The sequence below is a fragment of the Helianthus annuus genome, chromosome 1 (genome assembly GCF_002127325.2).
Source record: "Helianthus annuus cultivar XRQ/B chromosome 1, HanXRQr2.0-SUNRISE, whole genome shotgun sequence".
Classification (NCBI taxonomy): domain Eukaryota; kingdom Viridiplantae; phylum Streptophyta; class Magnoliopsida; order Asterales; family Asteraceae; genus Helianthus; species Helianthus annuus.
In genome coordinates, this window is record NC_035433.2 from 131,532,918 (window position 1) to 131,550,342 (window position 17,425).

Consider the following 17,425-nt stretch of genomic DNA (forward strand, 5'->3'; position numbering starts at 1 on the left):
CCATTAGTAAGACCTTGTTGTTGCTGTTGCTCTTGAATTCACATTGGTTGGTAGAGAGTTATGCTTTTTATTTTTTAAAATACTTTTTGTTTTTTTTTTCTATGTATGAATGGGTAAAATGACTAAAGTGCCCTCATGTGCAAGGCACATGCTATACTTAACTGAAAATTTTAACTAGGTTAGGACTAAAGGACGTAGAGTGTAATGAGTTTTACAAATAAAGAACTGGGACTGTAATTATTGAAGTTAAAGGTCATCCATTGCAACTTGTTACAAACATAAAGGACGAAAAGTGTAATTTTTCCTTTCATTAATTTATATTTACATATATATATTATTTAGTAACTTACTTTTATATTTTAACTAAAATATGTTATTAACATAAATAACTAATATTATCAATAAAATTAATAATAAATAACATATTTGCTATCACGTGATTCCCGGTTAAAACAATATACACAAATTTATTTTAAAGTATAGAGTTAATTGCCAAAATCGTTCCTGAGGTTTGGGCAGGTTTGTCATTTTCGTCTAAAATGACACTTTTGTACCAAATTGCCCCTAACGTTTGTAACTTTTTGCCATTTTCATCCAAAACACTAACTTAGTTTATTTTTTCTGTTAAGTTGAGGATATTTGGATGAAACTGACAAATATAAAACCACAGGGGCGATTTTGGCAATTTACTCAAACTCTTTTAAATTTCTTTTATTTAATAAATTTTGTTACATATATAATAAAAAAGAATATACATGCAATTTTTATATGAAAAAAATAATAGCTTTGTCACATAATTTTTATAAATTTTCATCCAACCACTAACTAAGTTAGTTTTTCCATTAAGGTGAATGATGTTTATAAACTAAGACAGAAATTAATTTCTAATTTTTTATATAGATCAGTTTTATAAAAATAAAATCTACTTAAACCTCTAAGTTTTATAAAACTAAAATGTTGGTGACCTTATTGAAAAAAGTCAAATAAAAAAATCTTATCATATGTACCAAGTTTGTAATTCATCTTCTACTCTTTTAAATTCGCTCCTAAGGAAAAAAAGAAGCCAGTGCCCCCCCTATCAAATAACGTATCGTTACCAACCTTAAAATCACCCATCAAATTGTAATTATAATGCTATGAACCAAAAGTTTCTTTACTCAAGCCACTCAGAATAAGTATTAGTTAGTTACCCTCAAAATCTTAATTAAATAAATATTCTATTTTTACCAACATATTTCCTAGGTGCTCAACACATTTAAAAAATATGTAACGTTCTACAATTTTTTTCTATCCCTACAACTGATAAATACTAAAAGTTGTAATCGATTGTTATGTGTTGCACACCAATGATGTTTTTTCTTTATATAACTGATTTATATAAATAAGCTGTAAATTATTTTCTGTCTTAATTTATAAAATTTAAAACATCATTCACCTTAACAGAAAAAATAAACCGAGTTAGTGATTTTATAAAAATTATGTGACAAAACTATTAATTTTTTTCTAAAAACTCCATGTGTATTCCTTTTTATTATATATTTAACAAATAATTAAATAAAAAAATTAAAAAGGGTTTGAGTAAATTATCAAAATCGTCCCTGTGGTTTGCCAGTTTCATCCAATATCCTCAACTTAACAGAAAAAATAAACTAAGTTAGTGGTTTGGATGAAAATGACAAAAAGTTACAAACGTTGGGGGCAATTTGGTACAAAAGTGTCATTTTGGACGAAAATGGCAAACCTGCCCAAACCTCAGGAACAATTTTGGCAATTAACTCTAAAGTATATTACAATTGATGATGTAGGTTTATTAGCAATTGACTTTTATATTATAGATAAACCAGGTTAGAACCCCGTGTATTACACGGGTTGAATAAATGTAATTTTATATACCAAATAATATATATATATATATATATATATATATATATATATATATATCTTTAAAAATCCCGTTTATTACACGGGTTTAATAAATATAATTTTATATATCAAATAATAAAACAATATATATTTAAAAATCTCGTTACAATGGTTGAATGAATGTAATTTTCTATATTAAATAATAAAAAAATGTTGTATTTTTAAGAACTCCGTGTATGTACGGGTTGAGTAAATTTAATTTTATATATTAAATAATGAAAAAAGTTACATTTATAAATGTTACGTAAACATAGTGATTACCGTCTTTGAGTTGAGAGTTGAACACGAAAATAAAAGTATAGAACCAATAAACATTGATTAAGATTTTTGTTTACCCCTTATAAACATTTTTGAAATAGGTTCTACCCTTAACTACTTTAGTTTAATAAAATAAATAAATCATTTACATTATATTAATTTATATTTAGCGTACATCTTTTGTTAATTTCAGGATAAATAATTTTGAAATCTGATAAACATTTTAAAATATTAGATTATCTCTTATACGAATTGTTTAAATTTATAATAAATTTAATTTTATAATTATCTTTTAATTGATATTAATTATTTATAAAAATAGATGGTTTCAATGAATGACATGTGTCCTCCCATTGGTTTACCCTTACCTACTTTAGTTTAATAAAATAAATAAAACATTTACATTATATTAATTTATATCTAGCGTACATCTTTTGTTGATTCCAGGATAAATAATTTTAAAATTTGAAAAACATTTTAAAATATTAGATTATCTCCTATATGAATTGTTTAAATTTATAATAAATTTAATTTTATAATTATCTTTTAATTGATATTAATTATCTATAAAAAATAGATGACTTCAATGAATGATATGTGTCCTCCCATTAATTTCTTTTATTATATAGTATATATAAGGACTGAAGCATATATTCACTCCTATTATTATACATTATAAATATTGTTATGAAGTGGTGATGAATAATAAATGTTGAATAAGAGTTTTTTTAGTATTGTTTGAATTTGTGCAATAAGATTTTATTTTAAAGATATATCTTTTAATTTACTTATATTCTTTATACTAGATTTAATTTTGTTCTAACAAATTACGTTTGTAATTTCTCACATACCGTAATGATGAACAGTAAATGTTGAATAAGAGCTTTTTAGTATTGTTTGAATTTGTGCAATAAGATTTTATATTAAAGATATATCTTTTAATTTACTTATATTCTTTATACTAGATTTAATATTGTTCTAACAAATTATGTTTGTAATTTCTCACATACCGTAATGATACGTTACCGTTACCGTATCATATCCATGATGAATCAAACCGATTCCGACCGAAGAACTTCGAACGACTCATTTTTTTCAAACGACTACTGTTCCAATGACTCTTTTCCAATGGTTAGTTTCGAGTAGCTATTTTTCCAGTATCTATAAATACAACATTTGGTTTACCAACATGCATTTGTGATGTCGTGTTTTACTGTGTTGGTTTAGTTAATTTAGTAACTCTTAGCACATATTAGGTGAGTTAAGTTAATAACTTTTAAAACATGTTTATCTTGTTTTAAATTTATGAGATATGATTATTACTTAGACTAAACAAATGCAATAGGCAAGCGTGCCTATCGGTTGTAGTAGAGTTAATGTAAGAACCAAGTATCGAACCCAAATGATACGATTTTTAATTATTCTTATAATAAAGTTTATAACTTTAGTGGAAGCTCCTTTTTGAAACACTGATTTGTCATTTGAAGTATAGAAACTCATGGGCAACAAATAACTTTTTTTGTATGAAGAACTAAAGGTTAAAAAGATAAAACAAAATAGTCCGTAGAAAATACAAAATAGTTTGAACTTTATTGATAGTATTCAATATGATGTTAAATACGTAAATTTTGAATTCAAACTTTTTGGATAAAATTTGAAAACTATCGTGGTGATCTCATACATTAATGGAAGCTATTAAATTATATACATAAATTTGGAAACTACTTTGGTGATCTCCTAAATTAATACAAGTTTTAAATTAAATAAATAAATCTAATTTTTAGTGAGAATGGCTAGGAAAGTGACACATGGTAAAAATAGCTGAAAAAGTGATAAGTGACAACAATCAAAGAAGAAGGCTGAAAATCAGTCAAATGTAATTTATTTTTATTTATTAGTATAGAGAGTAAAAGTTGTCGATCATAGTTTTATCAAAATGAAATCAATTATTCTTATAGTAAAGTTTATAACCTTAGTGGAAGCTCCTTTTTAAAACACTGATTTGTCATTTGAAGTACAGAAACTCATGGGCAACAAATAACTTCTTTTGTATGAAGAACTAAAGGTTTAAAAGATAAAACAAAATAGTCCGTAAGAAATACAAAATAGTTTGAACTTTATTGATAATATTCAATATGATGTTAAATAAGTAAATTTTGAATTCAAACTTTTTGGATAAAATTTGAAAACTATCGTGGTGATCTCATACATTAATGGAAGCTATTAAATTATATACATAAACTAGGTTAGTTCCCCGTGTGTTACACGGGTTGAACAATCTAAACTATATAATAAATATTTCTTGTAAATGTAAACCAAAGATGGAGACGTTTATATACCAAATTGACATAAACGAGTTAATATAAAGATGATGTATGTCACTATTAAAAAATTCATAAAAGAAACATGTAATCTTTGAAAATGATATAAAAATAAATATATTACATTATATAATACTTATTATTGTATTTGCGCATTACATTATATTTAATGAGAAATAAAAGTTACAATTATAATTCGCACATTACCAAAAATAATTTGAATCCAAAAAATATTTACATAATTATTAGATTTTTAGTTTGATTTTAGTGACTTATTGCAACATTTTGTTTAATATATATATATATATATATATATATTTAAAGTTAGATTGTCATAAATTATGAAAATAATATGTTGAGTAAAGTATATGGATGATCCCTGTGATTTATCAAAATTTTGAATTTAATCTCTAATTTTTTTAAAAATAAACGAACACTATAGGTGGTTAGTAATAACAATCAAATTATATATTTAGTTATAATAATATGACAAACAAATTAAGGACCTAAGTACGAACAATCAAGTTATATATTTAATTTAATAATAATAATATGACAAAACAAATATTGAACCTAACCATATATAAATTTCTTAAAATAAACTAATAGAAAATAATTAAAATCCCCATAATAAAGAAATAAGATATTTGAGTGTGTTCCCTTTTCATCAAACGAATTTTAAAATTTATGATTAGATAATTTATTAAAAAAATATGTTTCGTTAATAAATAATTATGATTTTTTTTCTAGAAGAGATTAAATTAAAATTAACCTAAATAATAATTATCTATAAGAGATTAAACTAAATAATATTTAATAGGAGGGTTATCTATAATTAATTAGAAGAGATTAATTAAACTAAATGATAATTATCCATAAGATACATGACCTAATACGATGACAAGTGTCTCAAAATTGGTTTCTTTTATTATATAGTATAGATTTGGAAACTACTATCTCATAAATTAATACAAGTTTTAAATTAAATAAATAAATCTAGTTTTTAGTGAGAATGGCTAGGAAAGTGAGATATGGTAAAAATAGCTAAAAAAATGATAAGTGACAACAATCAAAGAAGAAGGCTGAAAATCAGTCAAATCTACTTTATCTATACTATATAATAAAAGAAACCAATTTTGGGACACTTGTCATTATATTAGGCCATATCTTATGGATAATTATTATTTAGTTTAATTAATCTCTTTTAATTAATTATAGATAACTCTCATATTAAATATTATTTAGTTTAATCTTTTATAGATAATTATTATTTAGTTTAATTTTAATTTAATCTCTTCTAGAAAAAAATTCATAATTTTTTATTAACGAAACATATTTTTTTTAATAAAGAGTAAATTGCCATTTTAGTCCCTGAGGTTTGGTCAAAATTGCTATTTTAGTCCAAATAGTTTTTTTCTCCTCTGGATCCCTGACTTTTCCATTTTCTTGTCATTTTGATCACATTGACTAACTCAGTCTAAAAATCTGGTTATAACCAGGGGTATTTTTGGCATAACTATTGTGTAGTGATAACCAGTGGTAGTTTACAACATAATTTATAAACCTCATAATAATTTAATGCCAAAAATACCCCTAATTATAACCTGTTTTTTAGACTAAGTTAGACAATGTGATCAAAATGACAAGTAAAAGGAAAAGTTAGGGACCTAGAGGAGAAAAAAAAAACTATTTGGACTAAAATGGCAAATTGGACAAAAACTCAGGGACTAAAATGGCAATTTACTCTTTAATAAATTATCTAACTATAATTTTTAAATTTCGTTTGACGAAAAGGGAACACACTCAAATATATTAACTTATTTATATCAATTTATTATATAGTTTAGATTGTTCAAGCCGTGTAACACACGGGGAACTAACCTAGTTTTTATTTATTAGTATAGAGACTAAAAGTTGTCGATCATAGTTTTATCAAGATGAAATCAATTATTCTTATAATAAAGTTTATAACTTTAGTGGAACTTTTTAAAACACTAATTTTTGTCATTTGAAGTATAGAAACTCATGGGCAACAAATAACTTTTTTTTATGAAGAACTAAAGGTTTAAAAGATAAAACAAAATAGTCTGTAGGAAATACAAAATAGTTTGAACTTTATTGATAATATTCAATATGATGTTAAATAGGTAAATTTTGAATTCAAACTTTTTGGATAAAATTTGAAAATATCGTTGTGATCTCCTACATTAATGGAAGCTATTAAATTATATACATAAATTTGGAAACTACTCTGGTCATCTCCTAAATTAATACAAGTTTTAAATTAAATAAATAAATCTAATTTTTAGTGAGAATGACTAGGAAAGTGACATGGTAAAAATAGCTAAAAAAGTGATAAGTGACAACAATCAAAGAAGAAGGCTGAAAATCAATCAAATATACTTTATTTTTATTTATTAGTATAGAGATAGTAATACATATTGATACAAAGATCAAGCCTAAAGATATGGGTACCAACTCAATCCCGAGCCACAACCACAACTTGCTTCCCAACGTTTCTTCCGGAGAACAACCCAACCAAAGCCGCAGGTGCGCTCTCGAGCCCTTCAACAATATCTTCAATGTAACATATCTTCCCTTGTTTGATCAAAGGCATAATCATTTCCATATACTTTGAATACATGTGATAGTAATGACTCACAATGAACCCTTGCATACGCAAAGTTTTTGTTACTATATGACCAAGGTTGCGTACCCCATCCCCTTGTACGTTGTATTGTGAAATCATTCCACAAGCTGAAATCCGACCATTAAATCTCATGTTCGGGAGTACTGCATCCAACATCTTACCTCCAACGTTCTCAAAGTAAATATCAATGCCATTGGGAAAGTACCTGACAAGTAAAAAAAGTTATAGAAAAAGGAAAAAGAAAAAAAGGCCTAATTTGACAATGCTCCCACTTTACCTTGGTTAGAGTTGTCAAATTGGGCCAAAACATGTAATTCTTAGAACTAGCCAAAATGGGTTGGGTTTCTTGGGTTGACCCGGAACACATTTTAAATATTTAGTATGCCAAAAACGAATACAAAAATGATATCATTTCAATAATATTATTTTTATAAAAAAAATTAGGAGCCTTTATGCATCAGAATTACAATTTGGGCGACCTTCTACCATTTTGACCCTTTTTATTATTAAGTATAGTTGGGGGACAACTATGTTTCAGACTAACCTCTTTAGAGCTGCTTCTAAATCTTGCTCTTCCTTGTAGTTAAAAGCCTCATCAAATCCAAATTTATTCTTCAACAGATCAACCTATGGTGACGAAATACAAATACAAAAATGATTAGATAAAAAACATATTATTGTGGAAAGTATTTTCTCTTTATGGCCATCCCGATTTCATGCCTTAGTTTATGGCTAGAATTATTTGTTTCCTTTTCCTTGTTCTTGTATCTAGTATTTAAGTTCTGTTTTGGAGCCTTGGTGGAATACAACAAAAATTACAATATTCAATATCTGTTTATATGGTATCAGAGCAGGTAACATACTGCTCTACCATCAAACCCTAACATCTTCGACCGCCAAGAACAATGGCCGGAGAAGATGACTCCACGACAGCCAAAACTCCAAACCAAAACCAAAATATCGACTACTTCTCTCCGCACTATCTCCACCCCTCCGAAACCCCCTTGACGGAAAACTTTGCGGGTAACGTTAGACGCGAAGGTAAGTGGATTGTTGATTCGGGTGCTTCAGAGCACATAACACACAGGCCGGAATAGATCGAAAATAAAGTGAGAACTTTGAATGAAAAGCCGGTCACTATTCCTAACGGACTGCACGTTCCCGTAGAAGGAAGAGGGACTTGCACTTTACCAAATGGCCTAAAAATTGAGAATGTTTTGCACGTTCCAAAATTCACGTGTAATCTCTTGTCAGTTAGTCGGTTGGCACAGGACCTACAATGTACAGTAACATTTTTCCCAACCTTTTGTGTGATGCAAGATTTAGCAACGAGGAGGTTGATTGGAGCGGGTAAATACACGGATGATCTTTACGAGATGGACATGGTGGGTAATGAAAGGAAGGCGTTGATGGTAACTATGGATACATGGCACAGGCGTTTGGGGCACGCTTCACGTGAGAAACTTTCTCGCTTTGACTTTATTGAATTTCCTTCAAAAACTGGTATGTCGTTTTGTGATTCTTGTGTTAAAGCAAAACATAAGAGATTGTCGTTTCCTATTAGTTCTATTAAAACCAAAGGTTGTTTTGAGCTTTTGCATTGTGACATATGGGGGAAGTATAGAACGCCTTCACTCACTCAAGCAAGATACTTTCTCACCATTGTCGATGATTATAGCAGGGGTGTTTGGGTATTCTTGTTGAAACATAAGAATGAAGCAAGTGATTGTATTATTTACTTTCATCAATACATCAAGACCCAATTTTCAAGGCTAGTCAAACGTATTCGGTGTGACAATGGAGGAGAGTTTACCTCTAATCGCATGAACAAGTTTTATGCCGAAAATGGCATCATCCTTGAAACCACATGTCCACACACGCCTCAACAAAACGGTGTTGTGGAGAGAAAGCATCGCCATCTTCTCGAAACAGCACGTTCTATCAGATTTGAGGCCAACCTACCAAAGAGATTTTGGGGGGAGTGCGTCTTTACCGCTGCTCACATTATCAATCGTCTTCCCTCCAAAGTCATAGGTAACAAGACGCCATATGAAATGATCCACAACGAAAAGCCAAATTTTGATCTTTTAAGGGTGTTTGGCTGTCTCGCCTACTATAGAAATACCGACACGAATGGTGACAAGCTCGAAGAAAGGGGGAAGCCAAGGGTATTTCTCGCTATTCGGGCGGAACAAAAGGATACAAAATATTTGATGTACAAAGGGGTAAAATCATTGTTCCAAGAGACGTCAAGTTTGTTGAGAACATCTTTCCTTACAGAGGTGCCGAACAAGACCACGTGTCAAAAGACGATGGTGTTTTCGGGTTTCCACCTTGGTACTATGGAGACCACAATGAAGAATGCAATATTAATCAAACACCAGCTTCCGCTACAGACAACGAAAATGAGAACAATGATGAGTCACAAGTGACTGAGCAAAATATGGTTGAGAATGACATGGATCCAATCGGTCCCATTAATCCCGAAAATAATGAGGCTCAGCAACCGAACCCTCCCGACATGGGGGCCGAGGCCCAACAACCCAACGATATCGAGGCCGAGGCTCAGCAACCCAACGAGGCCGAACCTCTTGAACCACAGCCGAGAGAAAGAAGGGAACGTGCTAGATCGAAATGACTAGATGGGTATGATGTCTCACTACCACCGTCCCTCGACCATGCCGCACCCGCTTCTGATCAACGCTCCTCTACGGTACATTCCATGTCCAACTATGTTTGCTATAATAATTTTTCACATTCTCACAAGGCCTTCTTATCGGCCATCGACAAAACCGATGAGCCAAGAACCTTTAAACAAGCAGTGCAGAATGAAAACTGGAGGGTAGCTATGAAACGAGAAATAGAGGCACTTGAAATGAACGGAACGTGGACTCTTGAAGACTTGCCGAAAGGTAAGAGGGCCATCAATTCCAAGTGGGTTTACAAGGTTAAGTACAAGCCCAATGGAGACATTGAAAGATACAAAGCCCGCTTGGTTGCTAAAGGTTTCACACAAATGGAAGGGATCGATTTTCATGATAGATTTGCTCCGGTTGCCAAGTTGGTTACTGTTCGAACCATTTTGGCAGTCGCAGTTAAACGAAACTGGATGGTTCATCAATTGGACGTGAATAATGCATTCCTGCATGGTGATTTGAATGAGGAGGTGTACATGAAGATACCTCAAGGTTTTGATAAAGGAAAGGAGAACAAAGTGTGTCGGCTAAGAAAGTCTCTTTATGGGCTCAAACAGGCGTCGAGAAATTGGTATCATAAGTTCACCACAGCACTTGTCGAAGCCGGTTTTAGACAGTCAAAGGCGGACCATTCCTTATTTATTTTCAGGAGGAGGGAAATATATGTTACAGTCTTAATCTATGTTGATGACGTGATTTTGGTTGGCAATGATGCTACGAGAATGAGCGAGATAAAATTGTTTCTGAATGAACGTTTCAGCATAAAAGATCTTGGAAATCTTAAGTATTTTTTAGGGATCGTGGACGCTCGAACGGAAGAAGGTATGGTACTTAGTCAAAGGAAGTACACTCTCGACATTATTGAAGATGCTGGTATGCTTGGATGTCGGCCGAGTCCGATACCTATGGAACAAAATCTAAAGTTAGAAGCAGGAAAGGAGGAAGATCGGGTTGATCCAAGTCATTATCGGCGACTTGTCGGGAGGTTGCTCTATCTTCAGGCCACCCGTCCCGATATTGCCCATTCGGTTAGTATCCTAAGCCAGTTTGTGGCGGATCCTCGTACAAGTCATCTCGAAGCCGCTACAAGGGTTGTTAGATATTTGAAGGCAACCGCTGGGCAAGGCATCCTATTACCGAAGATAGGGGGAAACAATCTCGTGGCCTATACCGATTCCGACTGGTTAGGTTGTCCTTTCACTAGAAGGTCAAGAACCGGGTACCTTCTTCTCCTCGAGGGTGGTCCCGTTTCTTGGAAGTCAAAGAAGCAGTCGGTCGTATCTCGATCCTCTGCTGAAGCCGAATATAGATCCATGGCCACAACAGTTAGTGAAATCCTTTGGCTGCGATGGGTCCTCAGTGATCTCGACACTCCCCAAACAGCTCCAACTACCGTCTTCTGTGACAACATTGCAGTCAAACACATTGCAAATAACCCGGTTTTCCACGAGCGTACTAAACATGTCGAAATGGATTGTTATTTTGTCCGCGAACGTGTCGAGTCGAAGGAAGTTGAACCGGTTTACATCAACACCAACCATCAAGTGGCGGACTTGTTTACCAAGGCTCTCGGATCGAAACAGTTGGAGGTTTTACTTGGCAAGTTGGGCGTTCGGAATCTTCACGCTCCAACTTGAGGGGGAATATTATTGTGGAAAGTATTTTCTCTATATGGCCATTCCGATTTCATGCCTTAGTTTATGGCTAGAATTATTTGTTTCCTTTTCCTTGTTCTTGTATCTAGTATTTAAGTTCTGTTTTGGAGCCTTGGTGGAATACAACAAAAATTACAATATTCAATATCTGTTTATAAAACAAGAATCATCCAGTTTTTAATATTAGAATGAATTAAATGTGTGGTATGCCATCAGTAACATAAGTAAAAACTATGGTAAACAGTTAAGAACACACCAACCTTTTCTTTTGTACCAGCACTCCCAACGACATAACATCCTGACAACTTTGCAAACTGACCAACGAGCTGACCAACTGCTCCCGAAGCTGCTGAAACATATACATACTCTCCTTTCTTTGGAGCACAAATCTCATAGAAACCAACATAAGCGGTCATACCAGGCATTCCTAGAAACAATCTCCAAAGATAAATTCAAGAGGTAAAGCTGGAAAAATGGGCTTATAGGCCAAGTTGACATGAAACACTAGGTGTCTAATAATTTTCATTAATATTTAGTGCAATACATGATTACAAAAACTTTGTAACTTAATTTTTTAAATAAAATAATCTAGGAGGTTGTAGGCATTACAAGTACACTCTTGGTGACTTTTGACTTGTTTGACATATACCTTTTAGCTATTTTTTCCCTTCATTTTACCCGTTTGACATGTTAACGTATAAAACCTAACCCTAATCGACCCGGCTTTAAGTAAAAGATAACACACATGAAGAACCCTCTTGGCCTCTTCTACGCGCACACACACATATATAAAACAAAATCAATTTAAACATAAAACATACCAAGAATTCCTGTATAATATGATAGAGACACATCAGAATCCTGAATCTTGAATAGAATCTCGGACGCGTTGATAATGCTGTATTCTTCCCATCCGGTCATTCCCCAAACTAAGTCGCCTTTCTTAAAGTTTAAATGCCCCGAATCGAGGACTTTCGCTACTCCAAGCCCCTGTATAGGCTGCATGATGGTACACTTTACATCAAAAACACATACTGAAAAAGCACATTACGTTGTTTACTTTACCAAGTGGATGAAAAATCTATATAAATTCATGCCCGTCCGTGTTCAAATTTAATAAGCAGAATTCTCATTTTTACACTTGAAGCACACAAATATATGTGGTTACATGTTCAATTCGTACCGAAAAGCACAGATCGTGTAATAAACATAGTGTTGAATATATCGATAAAGATGAAGTTACTGACCGTGTTGGGTTTTAATCTTGACTTATTTGGTTATTATTATTTAGTTTTGTTAGTTGGTTTTTATTAATAATTACTTTAGTTTGTTTTGAATTTATTAGGATGACTTGGTATCCACTTTGACCGAATATGTTGGATGTGTACGTTGTGGAACTGCACATGGGTTAAATAGTGGGTCTAGTTTTAGGGTGAGTTTGTTGAGTTTGAGGCTATATATAGCCAACTAGTTTATTGAATAAAGGTAGCTTTTTCCCTTTGCAAATATCTCTTTCATCTTTCTGTATATCTCTACATACACAAGTCACATTGTTCCCAGTTATAATAAAAGCTTCTGATTCGTGAGTTATAGTGAGAGAAAGAGAGACCTGGTACCAACATTTGGTATCAGAGCTCATAGGGCTCGATCCTTGGAAGGTAGCAGCAGAAAGATAAGCGAGCTTATGTAAGATTCTCGCAAGAAAGAAAGAAAGAAGCTGATTTAGATCAGCAAAGAAAGTAGAAAGAAGAAAGAAAGTTGCAACCTGTGAGAGAAAGAAGAAAGAGAGGTGCCGTGAGAAAGAGAAAGAAGAAAGTTCGGTGCCGTAAGAAAGAAAGAAAAAAAACGCAGGTGCAACTCAGTAAGAAAGAGACCGAGAAAGAAGAAATCGACAAAGAAAGAAAGAAAGGTCTGTCGATTCAAAGAAGAAAGAAAGAAAGTGAAGAATGGCGATGGTACAAGCAAAAAAGGATGAAGGTTCGTTGTCGTTTCAAGTCCCGACTCTTACCCCTACGAACTATCCGACATGGGCGGTAAAAGTCAAGGCGATCATGGATGCTCACGGCTTATGGGAGACCGTCGAAACAAGGAATTTAGGAGAAGAACCAGATCAGAGAAAGTCGAAACAAGCGCTTGCGTTCTTGTTTCAAGCTATACCCGAGGAGATGGTGTTGCAAATGTCGAGTTACACGGACCCGAAGAAAGTATGGGATGGCTTGAAAACACGATACTTGGGTGTAGATCGAGTTAGGGCGGCTCGAATTGCAACGTTGAGAAGAGAGCTTGAAGGTTTGCGGTTGAAGGAAGGAGAACTCGTTGATGATGGTGCTTCTAAGGTGAGTGGATTGGTTTCAAAGTTGAGGGGTCTCGGGTACGAAATTGAAGAAGAAGAAATGGTGAGAAGGCTACTTGATGCAATGCCAAACTCCTATCTTCAAGTTGTAACTTCGATTGAGCAATGTTTCGATTTGGATTCAATGCTCTTTGATGAAGTGGTAGGAAGGCTGAAGTCGTATGAAGAAAGAAGAAAGAGCCGTGGTGAAAAGGAAGAAGAGCAAAGCCAACTTTTGATGGCCGAACAAAAGTATGGTGAAAGTAGCGGACGAGGAAGAGGCCGCGGAAGAGGCTACGGTAGAGGTGAAAGAGGTCGAGGAAGAGGAACGGGTCGAGGTGGTGATAAAAGCAGGTTTCGGTGTTTCAATTGTGGAGCATTTGGGCATTTTGGTTACGAGTGCACTAAATGGAAGGATGAAGAGAAAGAAGCAAATTTGATCGAGGAGGAAGAACCGACATTGCTTTGATGAAGAAACGGGTCAAGATTAAAGGGGAGAATGTTGGGTTTTAATCTTGACTTATTTGGTTATTATTATTTAGTTTTGTTAGTTGGTTTTTATTAATAATTACTTTAGTTTGTTTTGAATTTATTAGGATGACTTGGTATCCACTTTGACCGAATATGTTGGATGTGTACGTTGTGGAACTGCACATGGGTTAAATAGTGGGTCTAGTTTTAGGGTGAGTTTGTTGAGTTTGAGGCTATATATAGCCAACTAGTTTATTGAATAAAGGTAGCTTTTTCCCTTTGCAAATATCTCTTTCATCTTTCTGTATATCTCTACATACACAAGTCACATTGTTCCCAGTTATAATAAAAGCTTCTGATTCGTGAGTTATAGTGAGAGAAAGAGAGACCTGGTACCAACAGACCGAACCAGGAGTGAAAGAATCAATGTAACTTCCTTTAGATTTGCTCATTCTACCACGCATGTACGGATCACACGACAGATAAAGGTTCTTGACAAGAACGGCGTTAGAACCTTCTGGAAGGTTGAGGCGGATGATGGAGGAAGTAATGAGGGGCATGTCGGATTCCTTAGGGAAGCCATTAACGTAATCCTTTAGTATGATCTGTTTGTTTTGAACTTGTTCCATTTGAGTGCTAAATTGTTGTTCTTGAGTGGAAAGATGAACAACAACTCTTGAACCACTATTTATATATATGCGAACCAAGTTCTAAGTTGACAATTCACATGTCACCAACTACTCGGTGTTGAGCTTTTTATGTTAAATCTTAAAAGAGAGTTGTTGAATTATTATTATTATTTTAGGAAATAATACCTTTCTTTGACACGTCGGATATAAGCCCCCGGACATGGAAAAGAGAGGAGGGCCGCTTGTATTGTGGTAAGAACTGCGGTGGTACTGGTGGATTTAGGAATTATTTTTTGATGGTGCGGACGAATGGTTTAACCAAACTTTCAAAAGGTGGTATAGGGATTTTTGTCCATAAAATACACTAATTTTTTTTTCAAGAGGCGCGCCAGCCCACCTAGCCCAACGCCTAGGTCCGCTCCTGGTAAGAAGAGAGGGTAGAGGCTGTCTATGTGGAAGGCCGTGCTTGTATGATGAGGGCTAGTTTGTGAGACGGGTTGTGTCGACGTCCGTCTCCCTTGCGTTGCGAATAGTCTAGCCCGACCATGGATATAAGCATGTGCAACCTGAACGATCAAGCATTGATGGAGCCATTTTGGGTACATTTTGGCTTGGGTCTGTGAGTCTAGGGCCCTTTCAACTAGTCTACTTTTTATGTTTTTGGTTATTCTTGTTTCTTTTTTCGTTTTTCAACTTTACTTTCTATAAAATTTAGGTTATACTTAATTATTTTATAAAGTTTCTATTTTTTTATACAGTTTGTATATGTATATAAGAATATGTAAAAAGACTAGGATTTTTGAAAATCTAATTAAGAACTTTTAAGAATTATGATGTTTTAAATGTTTGCAACAATTATAAGTTTAGAAATTACTGTATTTACTTACAAGATACAAAAAAAAAAAAAAAAAAAAACTAAATAGTTTATATTATAATATATAAGTTGCTATGATGTAAAATGTGGTTGTGATGTGTAAAAGGTTAGATGAGATAACGACTATTAGGTGATAAAAAGGAGTTGTTAATGGTGACAAGTCATTCGATGATGAATCAAAATCACAATTCATTTGACTAAATTTAAATGATGATTATTCATGTAAGGTTGGTGAAAATTCATGACCTGAATAGTTACAATAAATTTTTACACATCTTTTGCACTTTCTCTTTAATGTTAACAGGGCCGGCCCTGAGAATTCATGTACCCTGTTTGAGCTCGAAAAAAACATGCCCTTAGGTTTTAACTAAATAAAAAATTTAAACTAGTTTTTCATACAACTTTGAACCATTGACAAAAATATAGCATTCAATAAACAATGCAATTAACAAAATACAAAATATAGTATTCGAATGAATGACATACCGGTAGCATGGTGCCAATCGTCAAAACCTACACCTCCCAATCTACCTTTTAGCGCCCCATTTCTAAACACTTTGCAACAAAAACAAAACATCTTATCTAGCTCTTTCGAATATACTAGCCATTCTCTATCACACTTCTCCAAGTTTGATAATGTTCTTGTATAAATAGTTGCTGAAAATCGTCTATTTAATTTATCATATGGACCAAATTCAATACTAGTATCTCTTTTAGGACCTTTCGCGACCAATAGTTTAATCTCATCCGCATTTAGTCCTTCCCACCTTCTTGGATCAAATATATAATCAACATGCTCTTCTTGTTGTTGCTCTTCAACATGTTCTTGTTGCTTTTCAACATGTTCTTCGTCTTGCTCGTCTTCTACTTCCACACGTTCCTGCTCTTGTTCTACTTCCTCTTGTTCAACATGTTCTTGTTGCTCTTCAACATGTTCTTGTTCTTGTGGTTTTTCCACATCAACAATAGGTGGATTAGGCGTCAAAAATTTTTGCATAACACCCTTTTGTGACTTCACCAATTCATCTTGTCGTTTCCTCTTTTGACGTTTTTGCCATCCGGATGCTTGTTTAGGAGCCATTAACGCCTAAATAATCATTAATCGACAAAGTTTGTATCAAATTAAGTTAACGCCTAAATAATGTTTGACAAGATAAATGAACTGAATTCGACATAACTTAACTGAAATCGACAAAAGTTAACTGAATAAATGAATTCGAGATAATAACTGAAATCGTAAATCAATCCTAAATCATAAGTAAACTGAATTCGACAATTGATTTTTAGTTTTTTACCTTCTGTGAACTGAAATCGAAGGCCTGCTGCTGGCTGTCTGATGTCTGATCGAACAACACCTAAAAATTGCAGAATGATGATCGAAGGCATGCGGTCTATTCTCGATTATCCTGATTCCTGTGCGTCGAAGGCTTGCAGTGTGCGACGTTTCGTTACCCAGTGTCCAGTCCCACAAAGAGTTGCCGCCCAGAATTGAGAATTCCTTTTTTTATTAGTTTTTAGAAAATAATTGGGTATTGGGCTCACTAACCTAATGGGCTAAATAGCTTAAACAATATTATTTTTTTTAAGTGGGCCTATGTTAATATTTTTTTGGTTAT

The 17,425-nt window shown here is 33.2% G+C and overlaps 2 protein-coding genes across 2 annotated transcripts; both read right to left on the reverse strand.

The window, feature by feature from the left end:
- Window positions 1–6,893: 6,893 nt before the first annotated feature.
- Window positions 6,894–15,037, reverse strand: LOC110878544 (2-alkenal reductase (NADP(+)-dependent)). Its single transcript, XM_022126873.2, has 5 exons — window positions 14,711–15,037; window positions 12,325–12,502; window positions 11,764–11,930; window positions 7,697–7,779; window positions 6,894–7,357 (listed from the first exon to the last, which is right to left on the reverse strand). The coding sequence occupies exons 1-5, from the start codon at window positions 14,933–14,935 to the stop codon at window positions 6,982–6,984; spliced, it is 1,029 nt and encodes a 342-aa protein (XP_021982565.1). The 5' UTR covers window positions 14,936–15,037; the 3' UTR covers window positions 6,894–6,981.
- A 1,165-nt stretch (window positions 15,038–16,202) lies between these two features.
- LOC110931621 (rho GTPase-activating protein gacV-like) lies at window positions 16,203–16,890 on the reverse strand. Its single transcript, XM_035989254.1, has 2 exons — window positions 16,296–16,890; window positions 16,203–16,210 (listed from the first exon to the last, which is right to left on the reverse strand). The coding sequence occupies exons 1-2, from the start codon at window positions 16,888–16,890 to the stop codon at window positions 16,203–16,205; spliced, it is 603 nt and encodes a 200-aa protein (XP_035845147.1).
- Window positions 16,891–17,425: the final 535 nt, after the last annotated feature.